Source organism: Vigna unguiculata, chromosome 5, assembly GCF_037176805.1.
Source record: "Vigna unguiculata cultivar grain cowpea cultivar isolate G323 ecotype 2 chromosome 5, ASM3717680v1, whole genome shotgun sequence".
NCBI lineage: Eukaryota > Viridiplantae > Streptophyta > Magnoliopsida > Fabales > Fabaceae > Vigna > Vigna unguiculata.
The window spans coordinates 16,701,260-16,725,905 of NC_140796.1; the positions used below are offsets into that span (position 1 = coordinate 16,701,260).

Here is a 24,646-nt window from a genome sequence, read left to right on the forward strand (position 1 = left end):
AATGCAAGGGTAAGCTACTAAAAGAAGAATATATCATATCATGGCTACAATAATGCATTTAAATAAGAACAAGTCATGATTTAACTAACTCAATTTATGATTTTTTTTTCGTCAAATGCAAACAATACATACATACATACATTCACTTGAATCACACATGGATCCACATATTCAAGATATTCCTCAAGGAATACATGCTGACATGCTTCGAGAGACCTATATTAAGCATTCTTCACCATAGATTTAACACCTAATCTGTTTTAACACCTCAAGTCTATAGACCTTGATCATATCCTTACGCAAACTCCAAAACGTGTTCAGTTTCACCCTTTCAAACTCCAACATGTTGTCTCACAATGCAATAAACTCCCGTCCAATTTCTCACCCCTTAGTGTCATAGTTTATGTGACTTAGACCATCAATAATTAGGAAATCTCTATTATAACATAGATCTTTGCTTAGTACTCACCTCACATCAAAATTCATAAATCATCCTAAAATTGTGACTTCAAACAAACAACATGCATAAAAGTTCCATTCACATTTCCATCGCATACATATGTGTATATCTATGTATCACAATTCAATACAAATCATGTATCACACAAAAACTTGTTGCACATATTTTTGTTCCACATATATGTGTGTATCACAATTCACTTTCATTAATTCAAAAATATAATCCAATGTTGCTTTAGTGAAAATCACTTGAATAAAGACATCGAGCAATCCAATTTAGTAGGATTATCTTACTAATTAAAGCATTACATATTTGATAAAAAAAATATAAACAAACATAAGTATATGATATCTACAAGAAAAAGTAACTATAGTTATACTAATATTCATCACTAAAAATTATAAATATGTCACTAATATCATCTCGTGACAATAATTAAGATGTCATTAGTATCTTTGTCACTATTGTACTTGTGACAATAATCTTAAATGTCACTAAAATCAAAGTTTATTGTGACAAAAGTAATTATCACTAATAATTTTATGTAATAGTGACAATAATAAAATATCACAAATATATAAGACAATAGTGATACATTTGTTGTCACTAGAGTATTATATGTAATAGTGATAATAACTAGATATCACAAATATAAAAGAGAATGAAAATAGATTAGTTGTAACTATTATTAATTATTATTATAATAATAATAATAATAGTTATTGTTATTATTATTATATTGTAAAACTTTATGTGATAATTATTTTTAATTATTAATAGTTTATCATTTATTATTATTAAAAATGATAATATCAATTAAATAAAAACAAGGTATCAATTAAAATAAAATAACATAAAATGTAAACACAAAGTATCCATTACATTTAAAATAATAAACTAAAATGTTGAACAATAAATCTAAATAATATGTGAAATGAGATCTAATTGCAATTAAACTAAATAGCTACTTAAAAATAACAATAAATATATTGTCTTCAAGGATTTTGATCCTACAAAATAAAACAAAATAAATCATTACTATCAATAAAAGAATTAATTAATAATAATATATAAAGATGAAATTATAGACACATTAATTAAAAAATTTAAATATTAATAATACAACTTACTTCATTTTGAGGAAACATTTGATGCACTAAATGATAGGTTTCCTAATAAATTAGCCATTTGACGTTTTATCTCTATTTCAATATCTTGCTTCATTTGATCACGTTGAGTTCTCAAAAGCAAGTTCTTGATCTTCAATTAATTGCCATTGAGATTGCAATTCATTATGAAGTTGAGTGTTGGTTTCCTCTTGATTTTGAATGATACTATTCAATTTTTGAACTTCTAACTCTAGATCACTTGCTCTTTTTTGTGCATTCTCCACTTCATTTTGTACAATTTGTCTCTCTATATTTTTCTTTGTGATTGATATAGTTCCCATACCTTGTGAAGGATTTGGTGTTGTTCCTAGTACAAATGAAAAATGCTTAACCAATGGTACATGTGCTTTCAAACTTTCTTCCTTGTAGACCTCACCCACATTTTTCAAATTATCCTGTACAATATTAAGACAAAATAATTAACATTTAAAATATTTAGTAATAGTAGAATAAAATTTTGAATTTGATTAGATCAAATAAAGAAACCTATTTGCACAAATTAGTAATAGTAAAATATAACTTTTATATATATATATATATATATATATATATATATATAAAAGGAAGTTAGAGTATTTTCTTTACTTACCATAATTTCTTCTCCTCCATTGGGAATACACCAATTTCCATTAGATTTCATACGCGTAGTCTTCCATACTTCCACTGCACCTGGCCATTCTTCACTTTTTTATTCTTCTTTCTTTTGAAAAAAATAAAAAAGAAGATAATGTGATGTTAGATTAAATAAAAGAACAAAAACAAACTTGTATATCTGACATATAAAACAAATGTATAAAACCTAGTTAAAATTTGCACAAATTAGTATATATAAAACATAATAGTAGCTTTACCATCTCAAATGCCTTTTGGACAATTGATTTTGTGCCAATAACCGATTTAATCTCTTGTTTACTTCGGCTAGCTCTATTTTTCAAACCCTTTTCCTATAAATGTAGAAATAATTTAGTATTATAATATAAAAGTACAAAAAAAATTAAAATTCAACTTTAACATATAGATATAAAAAGAGAATAACTTTACCTTAAACTTTGAATCATTCCACTTGTTATTTATTAACCAATGCCAATCTTAGGATGTAAGTCATTTGGTCTACCTTTATTTTGGATGTATGTTTGATACAAGTGGTGATGTCTATTCCTATATTGCTTTTGCAATTGTTTCATTGCATGTTCTTTATCCTCTTCCTTCAAACATAATGCATCCTAAATGTGATACAAAATAAAAAGTTTCAAATATATCATTGCCAAAATACATCAAATACATAAATAAAAATTAATTAAATACATTCACATTAATAGAGTTATACTAACCTCCATATGTTTCCACATTATAGTTAAATCATCCTCAGGTATCTCTTTCCATGTTTTAACTTTTAAAGGAGCTTTGTGACGTATACATACAGTTGCTTCAGCCTTGAAATACTTTGCATGTTTTCCACAAAGCTTGAAGTAGGGAGGAGGAAATTGGATATCAAAAGTTTTGCCCAATACCATTAATTCTTCTCTTTTACTTGGGAGTTTTGCATTAATGGTATGTCCACCTCTCTTTTTAACTACACTTTGATCTAAATTAAATTCGGAAAAAGAAATCAATACCAATATTAGTAATGGTTTATTTAGTTTTAGAAAAAATATGTTATACAAATACCTGGACATGTTTTAAATTCCTTAAGCTTATCCAACTCAACCTTCTCTAACTCATAAGCATCGACTCTTTTAGAATTTAACCTTAATGGTCTAGTTATCTACGAAATAAAAATAATCATAAAGAAATGTCATGAAACTAAACAAAAACATTTATATATTCTAAGAGTCTCACTACATACATTTTTCTTATTATACTTTTCATCTTCTTCACTTGAAGATTGTAACTCTTCTAATTCTTTGGGCTTATACTCCTCATCATTCTCTTCATCTATTCTTCTTCCCTTCTTATTCTTGGTATTTTGAGTTAACACTCTCAAAGAAGAAACTTTACGTGATATTCCCAAAGCCTCAAATTTTGCTTCATTTTTTGCAATTCTTTGTAGCTTCTCTTCTTCATAGTTAGACATGTTTTGCATCTAAAAAAATGACATATTTACATTACTAAAAGACGATGTTTAGACAGCTACAACTCAAAATAATTACAATTTAAAGTAATAAATTACAAAGTAATGAAAAATATAAGTTAATAACTTGGAGGAAAATTAAAACATGATGGAACTCATACCTTGGAGGAGGAACCTTGATACAATAACTTGCTGAAATTTGTAGAACCCAACTGTGATTACACCATAAAGACAATAAATTAGAAAGAAATAAAAGATATAAATTTATATCACAGAGATGAAACCATACATAACTTCATATTTTACTTTATGCAAATTTATTTTCTATCTATTTCTAGAATTTAAATTTCTAAAAGATATGCAATTTATTTGAAGATGTCATGATGTTAGATATTTATAGGATCTTTTTTATTCACCAAGAGAAATGAATACAAAAGAAGATATCACTTGCTTGTCCAAGTGGTGAACTAAACATGCTAACCAACAGGACAACAACTGGAAAAGTAAGAAACATTATTGAGCACTTAAATTATACTAAAAATATCAAGTACAATGTCTTGTTATACCTCCATAAAGATTCTGGATTATAGTAATGCATTCACTATGAGAGAAAAAGGTATTTTGATATAACTTTATCTTTATTGCATAGTTAAAATACAATGCAAAAATATGGATGGCAATTTTTTTTTATAAGAATTCAGTAACATCATAAACACGATCAACGTTATGCTTTCGTACGCTTGGAGAGATTATTCAAATGCAATGTTGTCAGTTTTAATATCACTCCACCTAAAATTCAAACATTCTTCTCTGTGCAGGACCTATAGGAATTAAAATTGGAAGAAAAACAAAATGAAAATTTGACAAAAAGCCAAAGAATGAGCCAAAATTGCATACAGAGGAAGAAAAAGAGACTGATCTACGACACTCATTACAACGTGAATTATATCTTGGAAAATTAGTATCTTGAAGGGGTAGAAATTAAAACTTGAAAGATGAAACTCATATCTTAAAGGAGGAATTTGAAACTGTAACTTGCTAAATTTAATAGAGATCCAAACTATGATTGCACCAAATTTTACAGCCCCAACTGCGATTATACCAAATTTTATGAAATAATGGTTGAATCATAATTTTGTTTCTATAATAAAGAAGTAAAGATTTATGTAAGAGTGAGAAGGAGACGTGAATGTGAAAAATTGGAAAGCGGAAAATTTTTTGGACGTGAATGTGAAAAATTGGAAAGCGGGAAATTTGAGAATTTTTGGATAACTATCACAAGTCTAAATGAACACACCTTAAAAATTTAATAAAATCAATTAACATAATCATTTATAATTATATTTATTAATTTAATTTAATAAATTAAAAATTGAATATTTTTATGATGAAACATTCTAAGAATTCACGTATGTTATTATTTATTTATTTATTTTAAAATATTATTTTATTAGTAACAACATAATTATAAGTTACGTTATTAATAACAAGTATGTTATTATCTATTTATTTATTTATTTTAAAACATTATTTTATTAGTAACAACATAATAATAATAAATTATAAGTTACGTTATTAATAACAAACTTTATTATATATTTTTTTAAAAAAAATCATCATTAATTTTCTTTTTATTGTATAATTGCATTGATAAATTTTCATTAACATTTTTTTCTTAAATAAGCAAATTTTTCTTATGATTAATGGTTAAATACAAATGTTTTATTTACTAATTTTAATTGAGTTATATTTACCGATTAATTAGTTTGTAATATATAAGAATTCAAGTTAACCAAATTTTGTTATTTTTTAAACATATTAACAAATTTTTTAACATATTTTTCTCAACAAACTAACAATATAAAATATATTAAAGATAGTGATTTTTTTTAGAAAAAGATAAAATTTAATAAATAATAGAAATCTATATAAATTTTAGAGTAGGCAGAAAAGAGAAAAGAATGAAATGATATAAAAAAAGAATGGGATGATCAAACATTTTTCGGTGAGTTATGAAATATGTATTTTTAATTATTTATTTTATGATTTCATGAATTTTGATTATAAGATTTTATTTGTTTTTTACCATGTTTAATAGGAAATGTTTTTAACTTGATAATATATATTTTTTTATTTGATAGGTATGGAATTGAATAAAAGTTGGATGCAAATTACTTATCGAACAAAACCTTTATATGAGAAAGGAGTTCTCGACTTTATTGAATTTGCATTTATCGATCTTGGGGAAGGAGAGTTAATACGTTGTCCATGCAAAAAGTGCAACAATAATCTCTTTCAGTCTAAAAGAATCATATATGAGCACTTGATCACAATGGGGATAAAAAGAGATTATGTTATATGGGATCTTCATGTAGAAGTAGCGAAGAAATGTGATGAAGATGAACACAACCAAAACTTTAATGACGGGATTCAGAGTCTACTGTCATGACATTAGGAGTGCTATTAATGTTAAAAACGCCAAAGAAGGTAAGGAAACAAGTTATACAACAAATATGAAGTATAATGCAATGAATGAAAAAAAATCCAACTTTTATAAATTATTAGAGGATGTTGAACAAGAATTATATCCTGGTTGCAAAAATTTCTCCAAGTTATCATTTATTGTTCAATTACTGAATATAAAATGTCTCTTTGGTTTGAGCGCAAAATCAATTGATGCCATACTTACTTTATTGAAAAAAGCATTTTCAGATAGAAATAAAGTTCCCAACTCATATTTTGAGCTCGAAAAATTATTTGTGAACTTGGGCATGATTACACAAAAATAAAAGCTTGTGTGAATGATTGCATTCTTTATTGAGGTGATTATTTGAAATCCACTTCTTGCCCAACTTGTAAATTTTCTCGATATAAAGATCCACAAAAAAATTTACCCCAGAAAGTTGTGCGTTATTTTCCTTTAGCTCCAAGGTTACAACAATTGTATATGACATCGAATACGGCTAAAGAAATGAGGTGGCATAAAGATAGGCCTTTTAATGAAGATGGGAAAATGAGACACCCGGCTGATTCTATTGCTTGGAAGAATTTTGACTCACAATATCCATCTTTTGCGTTAGATCCATGCAATGTTAGACTTGGTTTAGCAAGTGATGGTTTCAATGCATTTGGAAATATGAGTACTTCATATAGCGTGTGGCCAGTTGTTCTAATTCCTTATAATTTGCCACCTTGAATGTGCATGAAAGATCCTTATTTCATAATGTCGACACTTATTCCTTGTCCCAAAGCTCTTGGAAATGACATTGATGTGTATTTACAACCTTTGATTGATGAATTGAAAGAACTTTGGGATAATGGTGTACAGACATACGATGCATCAATGAAAGAAATTTTCAATTACATGTCTCTATTTTGTGGACTATTAATGATCTTTCAGCGTACGAAAATCTATCAAGGTGAAATACTAAAGGAAAATTTGCTTGTCCTTGTTGTAACAAGGATACATGGTCATTAAGTTTACCAAATGAAAAAAAAAATTGTTATATGGAAAGCCGTTGATTTTTGCCACTTGGTCATTCTTGGAGAAATAATGCAAAAGCTTTTGATGACACTAAAGAAAGTCGTCCACCTCCTACACAATTATCTGGAGACGATATAGTTCGACAATATCAACAATTTGACCAGGTTAGTATTATTATATTTTTATAAAATCATTATTTCAAACTACTCTTATTTTTCTATTATATTAAAAAAATTCTTAGTTAAAAATAAAAATCAAAGTAAAATATATTATTTAAATATTATTATTAGATAATTTTATTAAATGACATATTTTGAATATATAAACTAATATAATATGTAATATATTATAATTTTATCTTCTTTTTGGGAATTATTTTTAAATTTAAATAATAGTGTAGATAATATATTTTTTCTTCAACGTGAATCTAAACTAATCTAAGTAAAAGATAAAATAATATTATTTATGAGATAATTTTATTCATTGGCATTTGAATATATAAATTTAACAATATCTAAATTTTATTGTATTATGTTTGGTAACTAACTTTATCCACATTATCAATTTTATCTTATCATGTTAGAATTATTTTTAAATTTAATCATTAGTAATAGATAATATATTTGTCTTTGAACGTGAATATAAACTAATTTAAGTAAAAGATAAAATAATTTAATTTTTTATTTTATCTTTTATACTAACTAAATGGTTATATTTAAATATTATTTATTATTATTATATAATTTTATTAAATGACATATTTTGAATATATAAATTTAAAAAATATTTAAATTTAAATTGTATTAATTAAATAAATTAAAACAATAATTATTAATCTTTCTTAGTTAATGGTGTTGTTGTTTTTTTTCATTAACTAATTCTTTATTTTTGTATTAGAATTAGTATATTCATATTTTTATTAATGATAAATATATACACGTGACATTTGGTAAATTTTTCCAGTAAAGAAAGCGAGGAAAAATTCAACTACCAAAGTATTGGAAGAAAAACAATATTTTTTTTAGTTGCCTTATTGAAAATGTCTAAAATTACGTCATAATGTAGATGTCATGCATATCGAAAAAAATGTTTGTGATAACATCATAGGAACATTGATGGATCTTGAAACAAAAGATAAAAGATAACATAAACTCTCAATTTGATCTTGCTCATATGGGTATACGTTCAGAACTTCATCCAACAATGATTGAAGAAGGAAATTACACATTTCCATATGCATGTTATACCATGTCATCTCAAGAAAAACATGCATTTTGTCAATTTTTAGTTGATTTGAAGGTTCCCGATGGTTATTCATCCAATATTTCTCGGTGTATAGACGTTGAAGGGGGGAAAATATTTGGGATGAAATGTCATGATTGTCATGTATTTCTACATCATTTTCTCCCTCTTTCAATTTGTGGTGTTCTTTGAAAGGAAGTTTGTGAAGCCCTAATTGAACTTAGTCTTTTTCTTAGAGAGCTGTGCTCTAAAACATTGAGTCTATACACTTTACACTTGCTAGAAAAAACTATAGTTTTAACCTTGTGCAAGCTAGAGAAATTATTCCCTCCTTCCTTTTTTGACATAATGGTCCATTTACCCATTCACTTAGCAAATGAGGCTAAGATTGTTGGCCTAGTGCAATATCGTTGGATGTATCTAGTTGAAAGGTATCTTCGTAGGCTAAAATCATATGTAAGAAATAAGGCTCGTCTAGAAGGATGTATAACTGAGGCTTATATTTCATAGGAGTGTGTGCACTTTTGTTCGAGGTATTTGGATGGGGTTGAGATAAGATTAAATAGATGTGGAAGAAATTATGAGGGTGATGTACACCAGTTAAATAAGTCAAAATTAAAATTTTTTCTACAAGTTGGAAAAGCATTGCATGCAAAAAAGTATGTTGAGTTAACTGTAGCCAAACAAGAGCAAGCAAGAAATTATGTTCTCCAAAATTGCGATGATGTTTTGCCTTTTATTGGGTAAGTGATTTTCTTATATTGCACATTTATATTATTGTGGTTTTATGTAATTCAATATAATTATGTCTTTTTTGCGATCAAACTACATAAACAAGAATTGGAGAAAACAAACTCACAAAATCTGGAACAAAGACATCAAAAAGAATTTTCTCAGTGGTTCAAAAAATATGTAAGAATCAATTAAACTTGTTTGGTTGTTATTATATAACTCAACCACATTTATCATTCTTATTATTTTTTTATCAGGTTGCACATTTGGAAAGAGAAGGCAACATAAAAAATGAGTCATTGTTTCACTTGGCTTGTGGACCAGATTCATGTATTTTTCAATATACAAGTTATTTGGTAAATGATTGGAGGTTTAATATAAAGGATCGAGATATGTACTTGAAATCACAAAATAGTGGAGTTTTAGTTAAAGGTGACAAGAATGCAGGTAACTTGGATTATTTTGGCATCTTAACCGATATTATTGAATTAATTTACTCTGGTGGAAATAATGTCATTTTATTTAAATTTGATTGGTGGGATGTGTATTCTAAAGGGAGAGGATACAAAGAAGATAAGTATGAATTTATTCTTATTAATAGTAAGCACAAGTTGAAGACGAATGAGCCATATGTCTTAGCTAGCCAAGTTCAACAAATGTATTATGTTAAAGATACCAAAGATCTGAATTGGCTTGTAGTAGTGAAAACAAAGCCTCGAGATTGGTATGATATGCCAGAAGAAATTATAAATGAAGCATGCCAAGAAAATGAAGAGATAGGCTCAATCTCATTTATATCCAATGAGTTTGATAAAGAACATGACTTTTCTTTAGATAGAAAAGACCTAACCCAATCTACAATTGATGGAAATCCAATGATGCCTATGGAAGTTATTGACAATGACGATGAAGAAAACAATGATGAAAATATTGATTTAAGAGAGGATGAAGAAAATGATATTATTGTTGAAGATGATAGTGATGATAATTAATTATTGTTTTATATAATTTTGTAACACAAACTTTGCTATTAGTTATGTTTATTCTATTTATCTATTTATTTTTATCTATGAAAATATTATTTATTTTATATATTTATTTATATATAGAGAGACATAAAGAGAGACATAAAGAGATAGGGAGATAGAGAAAATAATGTAGGCACCACTTTATATTTTGCATACTAAATATAAATTTGTAGTGAATATATTATTTACTAATCTTAATAAAAAGTACAACACTATATTTAAATAAGAAAAAATATCAAAATGCATATTGTAATTGTGGAGTGGTAGAGTGGTCTAACTTGGTCTATCATTATATAAGGTCATGAGTTTAAAATCTTAAATAAAGAGTTTTTAACAATTAATAATAATAATTGCCATTAAATGATTATATTTAATAAAGTTTTTATTAATTATATTTTTATCAAATAAAAACTTTTTATTATATAATATTGTAGTAATGAATTTGTGATATGTATATTTGATCAATTTTAATAAAATTCGTGACAAATATAAAATTTATCACTATTAACTATATTATTAAAAAAATAAAAATAATATTGACTAAAATAACATAATTTAATATTTTTTCCTCTAATATCAAATTTGTAAAGTATTATTAATTTGTCAATAATAAAAAATAATTATTAATTTATACATATTTAATAATTTTTATATTAATTGTATTCTTATTACAAGAAAACTAATTTTATAATGTAATTTTTTTTAACATATGTGTTTTTATTTTTTTGAAATATAGTTATTGTGACTTTTTTTATTTTATCACTATTTGTGAAAAGTATTTGTTATAAATATAAAATTAGTCATATGTAAATAGTGACAATATTTTATTTATCACTATTAGTTGCATTTTCACTAAATAAAATAATAACTAAAAAAATATTTCACATCTAATTTCTTATACATATATATAATTTCTTATTAAATATAAAATAAATTTATTATATAAATTATTTTGACAAAGATTTTAGCATTTTAATAAATAATAATTATTAATTTACAAATTAGTAAGATGTATTTTAATTTTATAATAAACTTAATGTGACATTTTTTTTTCATTTTATCACTAGTATAAATAATATTTGTAACAAATAAAAAATTTGTCACAACTAGTATATTAATAGTGACAAAATTTATATTATTTATTTGTCACAAAATGTTACATTTCTTGTAGTTTATAATCCTCCATGAGAAAACCCATCCTCAGCATTATTTATTTGTCACAAAATGTTACATTTCTTGTAGTTTATAATCCTCCATGAGAAAACCCAAGTTAACAATTTCCAAATACAATTAAATCCTTTATCAACTAGGATGATTTATACAATACAAAAACTTTATAGCTAAGAAGCAATTACTCTATTCTAAGAAGATCATCATCAATCCTACTACTTCACAACTCTCCCACTTGTACTATCCTTGCTCACACATAAAATGTGATCATAGAAAAAAAGAGAAACACAGAAAAACAAGAAAAGGATAAGCTAGTGATATTTTTAAACTAACAAAATCTATAAATTGGTAGATTGCATAATGTAATAACAACTCAAATTATTCATGAACACACATTTCCATTCAAGCACACTTTTATAGACTTCAGATATGATATACTCCAGACTAAATTCCCAAATACTTTTGCATTGAGTTGAATACCCATGTGGTCATCCACTTGTCATGTATCCTCATATTGGATTATAACAACTTACATGGCCCCACCTGGTCTAAAAATTCAAATCTCTCATGACAAAGTTAGTTTATTATGGCTTTGCCATATAGGTGTGTGAGTTTAGTAGAGTCAAGATGAACACACCTTTTGTACTCATATTCAATTAATACTCTACACTATATGATATGGTATTCCTCCTTAGGAAAACCTCATCTATACAATACACACAAATTACCAATATTTTCCAATCACAATCTCAATGAACTTAGGAAAATTATCACCATTACCATTAGTAACTCATTCTTCCTTTCTCATTCATATCACAAAAACCCACATATAAGTAAAACAATAACTAAATAATGGTATAACACAACACCCTCGATGCAACCTAACATTCACCATTATCACAAAATCATCATCATTTCATTTATCATTATATTCTAACATTTAAGCCATACCACAATCACTCAACATCATAATCACCAATAAACTATCATAATTCCAACATAACATATCATACTTATGTCATTATTTCTTGAATTCTCATACGTTTGAACTTCCACAATCATGAATGTTTCAACATTATAATTATCATAAAACTTCACATTCTCCAATTATACTCTCTAATTTCAACCATCATAAGCATAATCAAAAGAAACTAATTGCTGACAAGGATCACCCAACGCAAGAAAAAGGCACTAAACACCAACAAGTTAAACAACTCTAAGGGAGAAAATTCAGACTTTCGCCCAACAGCCACTTCCTCCACCTAATGAGAACCCTTTTTCGCCTAGTGGCACAAGCCAATACTTAGCGCCCAGATACATGGAGCTCTCTACCATAAAATTTCCAATTTGCGCCCAACGGTCTCCATATAGCACACAATGCTAAAGACTACTAGAGTTCACTGGATTTTTAGTTTCAGAGTGCACCCAACCGTACTAGTTACCACCCAAAGCCATATTAGATGGTAGAAACTACCTACACAAATCAAATGTGCTAATTAAGTTTTTTTTTTTTAGAAAATTTACTCTTTCATCTTATAATTTGTATACTAGTATTACTCAATTTAAGCTCAAAATCTTTAATTGACTCATTTGATACATCAGTAGGCAGATTCATTCACTAAGAAAAAAATTCATTACATTGCTAAAAAATATTCACAACCAATCATTACCAATTTCAATCAAATTTTAAAATCAAAGAACAAAACAATCATTTCTACACAATTACTTAGCTCAAAACAACTTTATATTACTACACAAGCATAAACGTACATGTATAAAAATTCTAACTTCCTTTACCTAGTGTAAAAAGCCATGACTCAAGAATGATCCTAGCGCTTTAGTTCTTACATGAAGCTCTAACACAGACTTCAGATCATAAATCTAAGCATATCATAAACTAAACAGAAATTCAATTTGAGCTATTTTGAATCACATGCAAGGATCCTAAAACCACGTCTAATCCAAAATGCTAAACTAAGTAAAAAATAGAACAAAAAATGAGCTTAATTTATTTAGATTTTGATCAGTCAAAAGTGTAGATCTCTCCATCATGAAACATTGTCAAACAAATGAGAGACGAGTTAAAAAAGTTAGACAAAAGGCAAATGAAGTTTAGAAAAAAGGTTTTTAGAGAGATAATGATTTTTATAAAGGGAAACTTGATTAATGTAAAATCTATTTATAGTTTAGCCTTTTATGAATAAAATAATTGAGTGTTATCTTTAAAACCATTACTACTTTTAAACTATTTTGTAAGTCCTTACATGTGTTAACAAACAAAGAATGTCAAACGATTTGTTTAGACGAGAAAATTAAAGGAAAATTGAAATTTAAAAATTATTATAAGTCATTTCAAATAATTAAAGTAATGGAACAAGGGATGTTTCTCGTAAGTTGTAACATCCCGTCTGGATATCACTTAAATTAAAATAAAAATAATAGAAATAATAATAAACCGCATTTATTATTGAAATACTTTCCCAAAACACGGGGAAATTTAAACTTTATTACAAGCGTCAAAATTCCAAAATCCCTAAATCCATACAACGTCTACCACATCACAAAATTATTAAAAACAAGTCACTTATTACAAAAACATCACAAGGATGGGCGTACAGATTTAAAATAACATCGTGGCTTGTACGGATGGGTTCCGAAAGATTGCACTCCTCGGTGTTATCCGATGAGTTTGGTAATCTTTGGACAAATACGAACTACGGTTCGTATTAGGAAACTCCACTTGGTATTGCAGATTATGGCCGTGACAAGATCATTCCCACATGTGGACTAGAGGTGGTGGCTTGTAGTCGGAGGGACGAGTATACACTCATGGTAGTAAGGATTGATAAAGTAATCATCAAAGGGTGTAGAATCAAGATGCGTCCAAAGGAAGATGTGAATGTTTGGGTCTGAGGTTTTGGTGTATCAGTAGTATGAGGGGTTTTAAATTGCTATTGTAATGTACATTGTAATGTAATTTTATTTTGAGCTCACCCTATCTGTGTGTGTTTGGCGATGATCATGTAACTCGTTACATGAGAGCAGATATTGTTGCAGGTGAGCATGTAGATGCTTAGAGCCGGAGAGAGGCTAGCATAAGGGAATTTCACGGATTCATCCTTGTGATGTTTTTGTAATAAGTGACTTGTTTTTAATAATTTTGGAATGTGGTAGACGTTGTACAAATTTAGGGATTTTGGAATTTTGACACTTGTAATAAAGTTTAAATTTTCCTGCATTTTGGGAAAGTATTTCAATAATAAATGAGATTTATTATTATTTCTATTATTTTAATTTTAATTTAAGTAATATCCGGTCGGGATGTTACATAAGTCCTTGAGAAACAAGGGAGACATGTCTGGTTCGACAATTTCTAGAAACATGAATCTTATGTTAGGGAACAGGTGACCATAAAACCAGAGTGTGGTTTTGATTATCATGCTAAAGTATTTTACTTGATTTGATATGATGTTTAATATTACTTGTAATGTCTTCTTTGGCTAAATTTCCTTTATATCTCATTGTTTGTGGTTAGCTTACCCCTATTTGTTTTGTGTGTTTGTTGTTTGTGCGATGATTGTATGACATGTATGTTATAAGAAAGTAAGTGTTAATGCATATGTTTTTGGTATGGAGTAGATTGACGAGAGGATGAGATGAACTTGAGATTTTATACCATTTTTTAAGTTATTTTAAAATAAATGTTAAAGACAATGTAGTTTTCTTTTATTTGTCAGTTGTGATTTGAAAATTTTTAGACAATTGATGTGTTGAACTACACATTTAAAATTAAATTATAAACTTTTGCAGAATTATACCTTTTCGTGATATCCTAACTTAAGGTGTTACAACTTTTCCCTACGTTTCATGGACTAGATGTTGGAAAGGTTAGCACGACAAGCCTATTATTGTTTTCTGGATGGTTACTTAGATTATAATCAGATAGTGGTAAATCAAGAGGATCAAGAAAAGACCACATTTACTTGTCCCTTTGGCGTATTTGCTTATAGAAGAATGCTTTTGGTTTGTGTAACACACCAACCACTTTCCAAAGGTTCATGTTTGCCATTTTTTCTGATTTGTTGGAAAAAAGCATTGAAGTTTTTATGGATGATTTCTCCGTATTTGGTTCATCTTTTGATCTTTGTTTAAAGAATCTTGAGATTGTACTCAAAAGATGCGTAAAAACCAATCTTATTATGAATTGGGAGAAATGTCACTTCATGGTGTGTGAAGGTATAGTACTTGACCACAAAGTCTCATCTAGAGGAATCTTAGTGGATATGCCAAGGTAGATGTCATTAAGATTTTGCCACCGCCTACTTCTATAAAGGGTGTTCAGAGTTTTCTTGATCATGCAGGATTCTATCAAAGATTCATCCAAGTTTTTTTCAAAGATACCAAAGTTACTATGCAATCTCCTTGTTAAAGATATCCCGTTCAAATTTGATGAGGAGTGTATACATGCATTTAACATTTTGAAAGAAAGGTTGATTTCAGCTCTAGTAATTGTTGCTCCACATCGGGAGTAAGAATTTGAGTTAATGTGTGATGTGAGCGATTATGCCATAGGAGTTGTGCTTGGTCATAGTCAAGGAAAGGTTTTTCATAACATCTATTATGCTAGCAATGTCTTGACTGGTGCACAGTTAAATTATGCTATAATAGAGAAGACGATGTTGATTATTATGTATGCTTTAAAAAAGTTTAGATCCTATATAATTGGATTTAAGGTCATTATCTACATAGATCATGATGCTATTAAATACTTGCTGACAAAAGCATATTCAAAGCCAAGATTGATTGGGTACTCCTTTTGCAAGAATTTGATGTGGAGATCAAAGATAAGAAAGGGATTGAGAATGTGATAACTGACCATCTTTCTCAATTAGTTAAAGAGGATGTAACTTGTAATAAGGGGATATTCATGAGACATTTTCAGATGAAGTCTTTATGTTCATTCAATAAAGACCGTGGTTTGGTGATATGGCAAATTTTAAAGTTGTTGGAGTTCTTCCAGAAAAACTAAAGTGGCAAAAAAAGAAGTTTTTACATGATGCCTAACAGTTTGTATGTGATGATCCATTCTTATACAAAATAAAAGCAGATAACTTACTAAGAAGATGTGTCACTACAAAAGAAGCTACGAGCATTTTATGGCATTGTCATAATTTGCCATATGGAGGACATTATAATGGTAAAAGGACAACCGTTAAGGTACTACAAACCAGATTCTATTGGTTTACTCTATTTAAATATGCTCACATTCATGCCAAGAGTTGTGATAAATGTCAGTGGACTGAGAACATATCTAAAAGACATGAGATGTTATTGCAAGCTATCTTATAAGTAAAAGTGTTTGATTGTAGGGGAATAAATTTTATAGGACCTCTTTCCTCGTCATTTAGGAATGAATATATATTGGTAGTTGTGGATTATGTTAGTAAATGGGTGAAAGTAGCAACTTGTCAAAAGAATGATGCCAAAACAGTTATACAATTTTTGAAGAGACAAATTTTTGCTCGGTTTGGAGTTCCAAGAATTCTCATTAGTGAAGGAGGAACACATTTTTGCAATGCTCAATTGGCAAAGGTTCTTTCACACTGTGAGGTAAAACATAGAGTTGCTTCACCATATCATTTGCAGACCAATGGACAAGCTGAAGTGTCCAACTGGGAGATTAAGAAGAATCTGGAAAAAAATGTGTCATCTTCTAGGAAAGACTGGTCAGCAAAGTTAGATGATGCTTTGTTGACATACTAGACTGCGATGAGTCTGTCTATACACTGATTAAACGAGTCTTGCAACAAACATTAAACGAGTTGATTCATACATTGATTAGATAAGTCTAACAATATATATTTGACGAGTTTGTTCATACACATTATTAAACGATTCTATTAATACACATAAGTAAACTCTATCCATTTTCTAATTATAAGAGTCTTGCAATACACATTAGACAAATTTATCCATACATTAATTAAATGAGTCTAACATACACATTAGACAAATGTGCCCATATACTAATTAGACGAGTCTTACAACACATATTAAATGAGTTCATCGATGCATCGATTAAATGAGTCTAACAATACACATTAGATTAATTTGTCCATACACTCATTTTTATTTTTAGTGAGTCTTATCTACATATATGCATAGTTTATCCTTTGTATTTTTTAGAGAATTTCTTGGTTTATGAAAACATAAATGCAATAAACCCTCATATAGTTAATGGTTCCCAATATCCCAAAGGATTAAAAGTGGAAGCATACCTAGGAACAATAGATAAGTTTAGTATGTGGTCTTCTACCTGTATAGCATCTTGAGTTTTCTCTTGATTTTCTCTTCTGTTAGAGAGAAAGAGAAAGAAACAAAATAATTTTTTTTTAAACATCTTGTATTCACAATGAAAAGATTATAACTTTTATATAACTTCGATCAATTACTTACTTAATTTCAAAATATATATATATATATATATATATATATATATATATATATATATTCTTACCCATATATTTAATTAATTAAATCTCTTTATTATTTTGGCTAACAATGGTTCTATATATATTTTTTTCACTTACTTTTATCACTTACTTGTGACCCAAATCGCTAACAGAGATTATTTTATATTTTTTTCACTTGCTTTATCATTTACATTTTTATAAAGTTTGCTATATTTAAATATATGATGAATTTTCAAAACCTATAAATCATTTGCTATCAAGATTCTATTCGATACTTAATTATAAATTTAAAAAAATTTATTATTTATTTCTTTTACCTCTAAATATCTTTTAATATAACATATATTTATTAACATAAAAAAACTACAAATGAATACCAACCTGTACGCAAGTTTAAAACTAGTTTTGTTGATAAAACAATATTTTGTTTTAATTTTTATCAAGTAAAAGTAAGTAAAATTTATATGAAAATTAAAATTAAAAGTTACTTTATTTAGGTATTAAAAATAAAAAAAAATTATTTTTTGTATTTAATAGAAATAATGAAATTTTAGGTTTTATTAAAACTAAATATGCATATATATACTTAATTATAAAACTAAAAAAAAATTATATATATATATATATATATTTACAATTTTGATTAAATAAACATAATAATATTTTTAAGAAAACTAAAACAAAAATATCTTATCTGCAGAATTCAAAATCATATTTAAATTTATACTAGTGTGGTAAATATTCTATAGTTTATTATTTTAAAAAAATATAGCAACATAATAATTTAAAAGTATATAATATAATAGGTGGAAGAAGAAGAAAAATACATGAGCCTGAAGAGATTGTGGCTTCACTCTATTGCCCTGTAAAACATCCTCACTCTCGCAGAGAAGTTGCAATTTAGGGTTTTAATTGTCTTCTCACTCGTCTCCTGCAATCTTCCACCACATTCGTTCCTCCACTTTCGTAACCATGGCGAGCACCAAAGTTCAGAGGGTTATGACTCAGCCCATTGTACCGTCCTCATTCCATACTCTCTTTCTCTTTCCCTTTTCTTTTGCTCTAACTCTAACCTAACTTCATTCATTCCTTCTTTCTTTCTTCAGAACTTGATTTTCAGGTTTCTTCAGAGCGTAAGTTTCCACCCACTTTCATTCTAGTTCATAATTGTTTCTGGGTGTTTGCCCCAATTTCCCCTGTTCCTTTGCTCTAACTATTTTGTAATTTACGCAGAAAGCACGCATTCAGATTTGGCTTTTTGAGCAAAAAGATTTGAGGATTGAAGGCCGAATCATTGTGAGTCTTGGTTTTTATGCTTCTTCCTTACATGGGTGGCCATCAAAATTTTGTTTTATCCACTTTAACATCAGATTAAAGTTCTTCGTTACGTGGGATCTTGTTATGATATATTTTATGATTTGTGTTTCACTTTATATGTTGGTTGTGATTATCGGTATATTGGATTGTGGGGGAATTTAGTTTAATGGTGGTGTTCTGTTGGTCCTTCCAAAAAAGTGCAAAAGTTTTCTAGTCATACTGTCTAAAATGTGGTTGTATTTTAATACATTGCAATATGGGGTAATGAGCTCATATATAAAACAGCGTGATCTAAATTTTCTTGGCTTCAAAATATTTTGTGAACCTTTTTGGTTCTGGGAGGGGATAGGGGAGATGGGGATGAATGGTGGTAGTTGTTGTAGACAGTATACCTTTGTTAAGATATTGATCATCTGAGATGATAATCAAGGATAATGTGATTTTGTTCATTTCCAAACAGGGTTTTGATGAATACATGAATTTAGTTCTTGATGATGCTGAAGAAGTGAACATCAAAAAGAAAAGCAGAAAGACATTAGGTATGCTACTGTTTGTCAAATTTTGTTCTATTTATCTTAGCCACTTGTGCATTTTCTGAAGAATTTCATTTTTTGATCAGGGAGAATCCTTCTTAAAGGAGACAACATAACCTTAATGATGAGCACGTAAGTGAAATTAAACTGTACTTTTAAATTGTATTTAATGATGAGCACATAACCTTAATAAGTGAAGTTAAGGAGACACAAATTTTCTTCTCTAAATTTCAGGGGGAAATGATGAACAAGCAGGACAGATGTAAACAATGCTCCTATCCAACAAGAAAGTAAAATTCTGTTTACCTTTTCAGTTTACTTGTTGTTTGGCTCGTTAACTTGTTGAATATGTTATCAGAGAAATATGATCATGTATGAACACTAGATAAATTTTTAGTTTGGCAGCTTAACATGTTGGTTAGTTTGTTTTCTTAATTTTGCCTCTATTAACCCTATTCCTACCTGGAAGTGGATGATCTTATGGTTGATGATGTATGACACTGATATATAATCTTCCACTCATTTGTTAGAATTCTCCTTTTTTTATATGTTTATGTCATAGTCAACATCTTACAGTATTCAATCCTTTATTGGAATTTGTCAGATTAATTTCTTTGGGATGTCATTTTTTTTTTTTTATATTTGCTAAGGTTTCACAAAAGGCAAATGCCTGTTATGCAGGTTGTGAAATAGTACATTTTTGTAATAGTACATTTTTGTAGCATTCACATTTAGATATATTAATGGGACTGCTTTCAAATACTATTACACTAGCTTCAAGTGATTTAGTTATTTTGAATGGAAAGCTTTTTAGGGTTTTTCAATTTTCTGATGCTTTGACTTCATAGAGTGGATGTTTTCTGTGAAAAATAAATATTTTAGTTTACTTTAAACTTAAAACAAATGTAAATGGTAATATTTTATTTAGACTGGTGATCTTCAGATTTTCAATTTAAATGAATTTAGTTGCCATATTTGATTAAATAATTTTATGGGAAATAGTAAAATTTAGGTTAACAATCAATTTTGAAAGAAAGCATTTTTATGTTTATTTCTAAAAGTATCTAGTTTTCAAAATTAAACATATAAAGTTATATAAGATGATCAAGAAGACCTTCATGAAAATAAAATGACCATTTGAAAATCTAAAGTTTAAATTCTTAAGAAAGTTTGAACATAAATTAAACTTACATTTTGAAATCTTAAAATAGAACCGAAAAGAAACTTAAAATTTGCAAGAATTTTTTTTTTTGAAGGATGTAAAGATGTAAGTCTAAGGAAATGAGTGCAAATATATAACTGTAAAAGAGAAATAATAAACCAGAAGAATTTGAATACTTGATGCAATTTGGTGAACAGAGACAAGAACTTAGTTTTTTACTAGTCTTTATTTATTGATCTTACAAACTTATTGATATTTTATATCAATTTTTTTCACACCTAAAATGTTATATAAAACTCTTATTTATGTACCTATACTTTCTTCAGATACTTCTTAATGACAAGTATGTTCAGAGTTATAAAAGACTATTTTTTACAGACACATGTTTAGGTTCATCCTTTTAAGTTGTGTTTCGACTATTGTGACTTTCACTTCAATATTTTTCAATGATAATTCCTTATTCAATACTTTGTAATTTCATTAAGCTTAAAGTCTTGTTTCATGATAATACACATTCACTTAAACTTTTTTTTTTGTTTAATGGGCAATCATTAACGTCTACTCAAATAGTTTGAAACATCTCAGTTTATTTATGTCTCTCAATCTTTATTTTGGATACAGTATAATATTAAATACTTCTTGGTGTTTTAAGTTGGAGATTTCTTTTAGCATCCTCTATAATTATTTCCTTCTGCATCTCTATGAATATGAAAATTTTCACTTTGCCCATAAAAAGAGATTTTTCAAATTGTGTAATTTAAGTTTTTATTTACTTTCAGATTGTGTGATGAGTTGGTGAGATGGGCTTCTTACATTTCACCCAGTCTTTATCTTCAATCTGAAGACCTTCATTCCATCATGATAAAATAGTAGTGACAAAAAAGGTATTTATGATTTACAGAAACATAAATTATAAGAAAATAGATAACATAAAATAAGTATGGCATTTTTCTCTAATTGCTCAATATTGTTATAAGGAGTTATATTTTTGTATGAAATTCATACATAAAATAACAGATTTCATTTTAGTCTGGTGCTTATTCTACCTCACCACTACCCACTGCATAAGATCCTAACCTTTCAATACTTTTCCTTTCATCTGCTTTTTTTTTATGCAGCCAAGGTGGTAAAATAAATGTTAATGCAATGTTCCTCCGGAATTGATCGTAATTTTTATATTAATCAACACCAAACCGCTTCCACCGCAAGTTTCCTTGATAAACCAGGACACAAATTGGTTTTGAAATTTTCTTCGGTTAATTTTATGATAATTGTTTTTTGTTTAGGCTTGCATGCAACAACAACAAAGTTTATGAAGATCTGTGTGTATCATATTCTTTCAAAATAAAAGAACAAACAAACCGATATAACACGGTCTAACATCGTAAATGCCATCCCAACACATGAAATCCCAAGAGCAACGCCAAGATGAATTGGAGACTAAAAATAGTTTCTACAATCCTCACTCTCCCTTTTCATCGACCAGGTATCATCTTTACCTTCCCTTAACAGTAGACCCATAACTTCCCCTTTCCATATTTGATCATTTACACTCCATAAATAATTACCAACAAAACCCAATAAGCTAGACATCCAAATCCATACCTTTTATCCCTGAATCCTTCAAAAACCATTTTCACACTGACACCACTATGACTACCCAAGCTCCTATTACCAATTTTGTCACTTGATATCCACACAAGCAATGACTTTCATCCTCTTACTATCCCTAGAAAACCAACATACCACGACCATTTCATTAGATATAAGCCTCCAAACCCCATCATCACCCCTATACGACCTACCTTTCCAAATCCAATCAATCCTTCTCCAACACCATGCAATATTTCAAACCCTACATGGCCTACCCCTTTCAAGACCTCATGACCATCACATCCAACTTTTCGCCAAGACCCCTCCTATCAGATGTCAAATCCTACCATTACCCTCACTCCAAAAAACATACATTTCTGAAATGCTTAAAGAAGGTTTCATTAAACCCAATACTAGCTCATTCTCCTTACTTGTACTCATAGTAAAGAAGAAAGATGCCAAATCCTACTATTACCCTCACTCCAAAAAATATATTTTCCAAATTAATTTCTGAAATGCTTAAAGAAGGTTTCATTAAACCCAACACTAGCTCATTCTTCTCACTTGCACTCATAGTAAAAAGAAAGATGAAACTTGGCGTTTTTGTATTGATTACACAACCTTAAATGCAACACCATTTGAGACCGCATACATTCCCATAATAGATGAGTTGCTCGATGAATTAGGTTCAACTACAATTTTTACTAAGTAGACCTTTATTCATGATACCACCAAATAGACTCAATCTAGACAACACCCATAAAATAGTCTTTCACACTACAAATGACCAGTATGAATTTTTGGTCATGCCTTTTGATTTATCTAATGAACCATCCACATTTCAAGCAACCATGAATGATCTCTTTAGACCTTATCTGCGTTGGTTTGTTCTTGTTTTTTTCATGATATTTTAGTGTACAGTCCCACTTTAGAGCACATCTCGCACATTAACATGTTATTTTAGACTTATTGATACATATGAAATTACTTAGTTGAGTAATCTCATTTCATACACATGTCATTATTACCTACACTACGTCTTCCAAACTTCATACAACCTTTTGTTGTAGAAATGGATGCATCCATAGTTGCCATTGGTGTCGTCTTTAGTCAGCAAGATCATTCCCTGACTTTCTTCAACAAGAAAATGTGCCCCTGTCTTCAAGCATCCTCAATATATATCAAGGAAATGTATGCAATAATAGAAGCAATGAAGAAATGACGCCAATACTTGTTGGGAAACCATTTCAAGATTTGTACAAATAAAAAAGTCTCAACACCCTCTTTTCCCAAATAATCCAAGCCTAAGAACAACAAAAATGGACAGTAAAAACCTAACACATACATTACATGAAACATCTTTTTATAAAGGAAAAAAGACAAATTAGTAAGGGTCAAACCAATTTTTCACTTCAAATGTCAAAGCAAGAAACAAGGGGTGGCTATGTAGATTAATATTTATAACTAGAAAAAACAAAAAAAAAAGTTTTGTTTTTTAATATTTGTGAAGGTTCACACGAAAAGAATGGAGACAAAAAGCTTTATGTTTGATATTTTGAGTACAATAATATATAAGATACAAAAAAGTTTCTCTAATTAATAAGTGAAATGTAAATCTACAAGTTGACATTCTGAGGGCAATATTATATAAGTTACAAAAATTTTCTCTAAATAAGAGAGATGTAAATTTACACAAAAATAAATGTGACCAATAATTTTTAGTAACCACTGTCATACATTCTCCTTTTCCATAAACCAAGGTTTATAATTAAATTGAACCTGACATTACTTGGCAAAAAGAAAATAAGAACATAAAGTATATAGAAAAATCTCATTTTATAAGTCTTTTACTTTAAATTTTCTTGGATACTCCAAACTTTGATCTTAACAATTCAAACTTGATCTTGGAAAGTGCTTTGGTCAGGATGTCTGAAATTTGATCGTCTGATTCACAATTCTCCGAGTTGTGGATTCAACCAATACTTCTTGTTTCTTCGAATTCTAAGAGAAAACACCACTACCAAATGAGAAAACATAACCCGAGGTACTCTAGGCATCATCCAACTTCCTGCCAATCATTATTTGTATATCCTTGAAGATCTCAAATTTCATCCTTTGAAAACCATATACCATAGTTTGTTGTGCCTCTTATGTATATCAATAGTCATTCTACTACATTATAATGAACTTGACTAGGACAATGCATAAATTT

At 28.3% G+C, this 24,646-nt stretch overlaps 1 protein-coding gene and 1 pseudogene across 2 annotated transcripts; one reads left to right on the forward strand and one right to left on the reverse strand.

Annotated features, from left to right (window-relative positions):
* Positions 1–1,591: 1,591 nt before the first annotated feature.
* On the reverse strand, positions 1,592–10,340 carry LOC146886152 (uncharacterized; annotated as a pseudogene).
* Positions 10,341–18,666: 8,326 nt separating this feature from the next.
* LOC114183869 (uncharacterized) lies at positions 18,667–21,869 on the forward strand. Of its 2 annotated transcripts, XM_028071030.2 has the most exons (7): positions 18,667–18,843; positions 18,936–18,962; positions 19,063–19,125; positions 19,607–19,685; positions 19,766–19,811; positions 19,914–19,969; positions 21,621–21,869. In XM_028071030.2, exons 1-6 carry the CDS (start codon positions 18,802–18,804, stop codon positions 19,921–19,923), a joined length of 267 nt encoding a protein of 88 aa, XP_027926831.1. In that variant the 5' UTR covers positions 18,667–18,801; the 3' UTR covers positions 19,924–19,969; positions 21,621–21,869. The 2 variants fall into 2 exon arrangements, with proteins under 2 accessions (XP_027926831.1, XP_085529305.1); XM_085673179.1 differs by lacking the exons at positions 19,914–19,969; positions 21,621–21,869 and having other exon boundaries at positions 19,766–19,815.
* Positions 21,870–24,646: the final 2,777 nt, after the last annotated feature.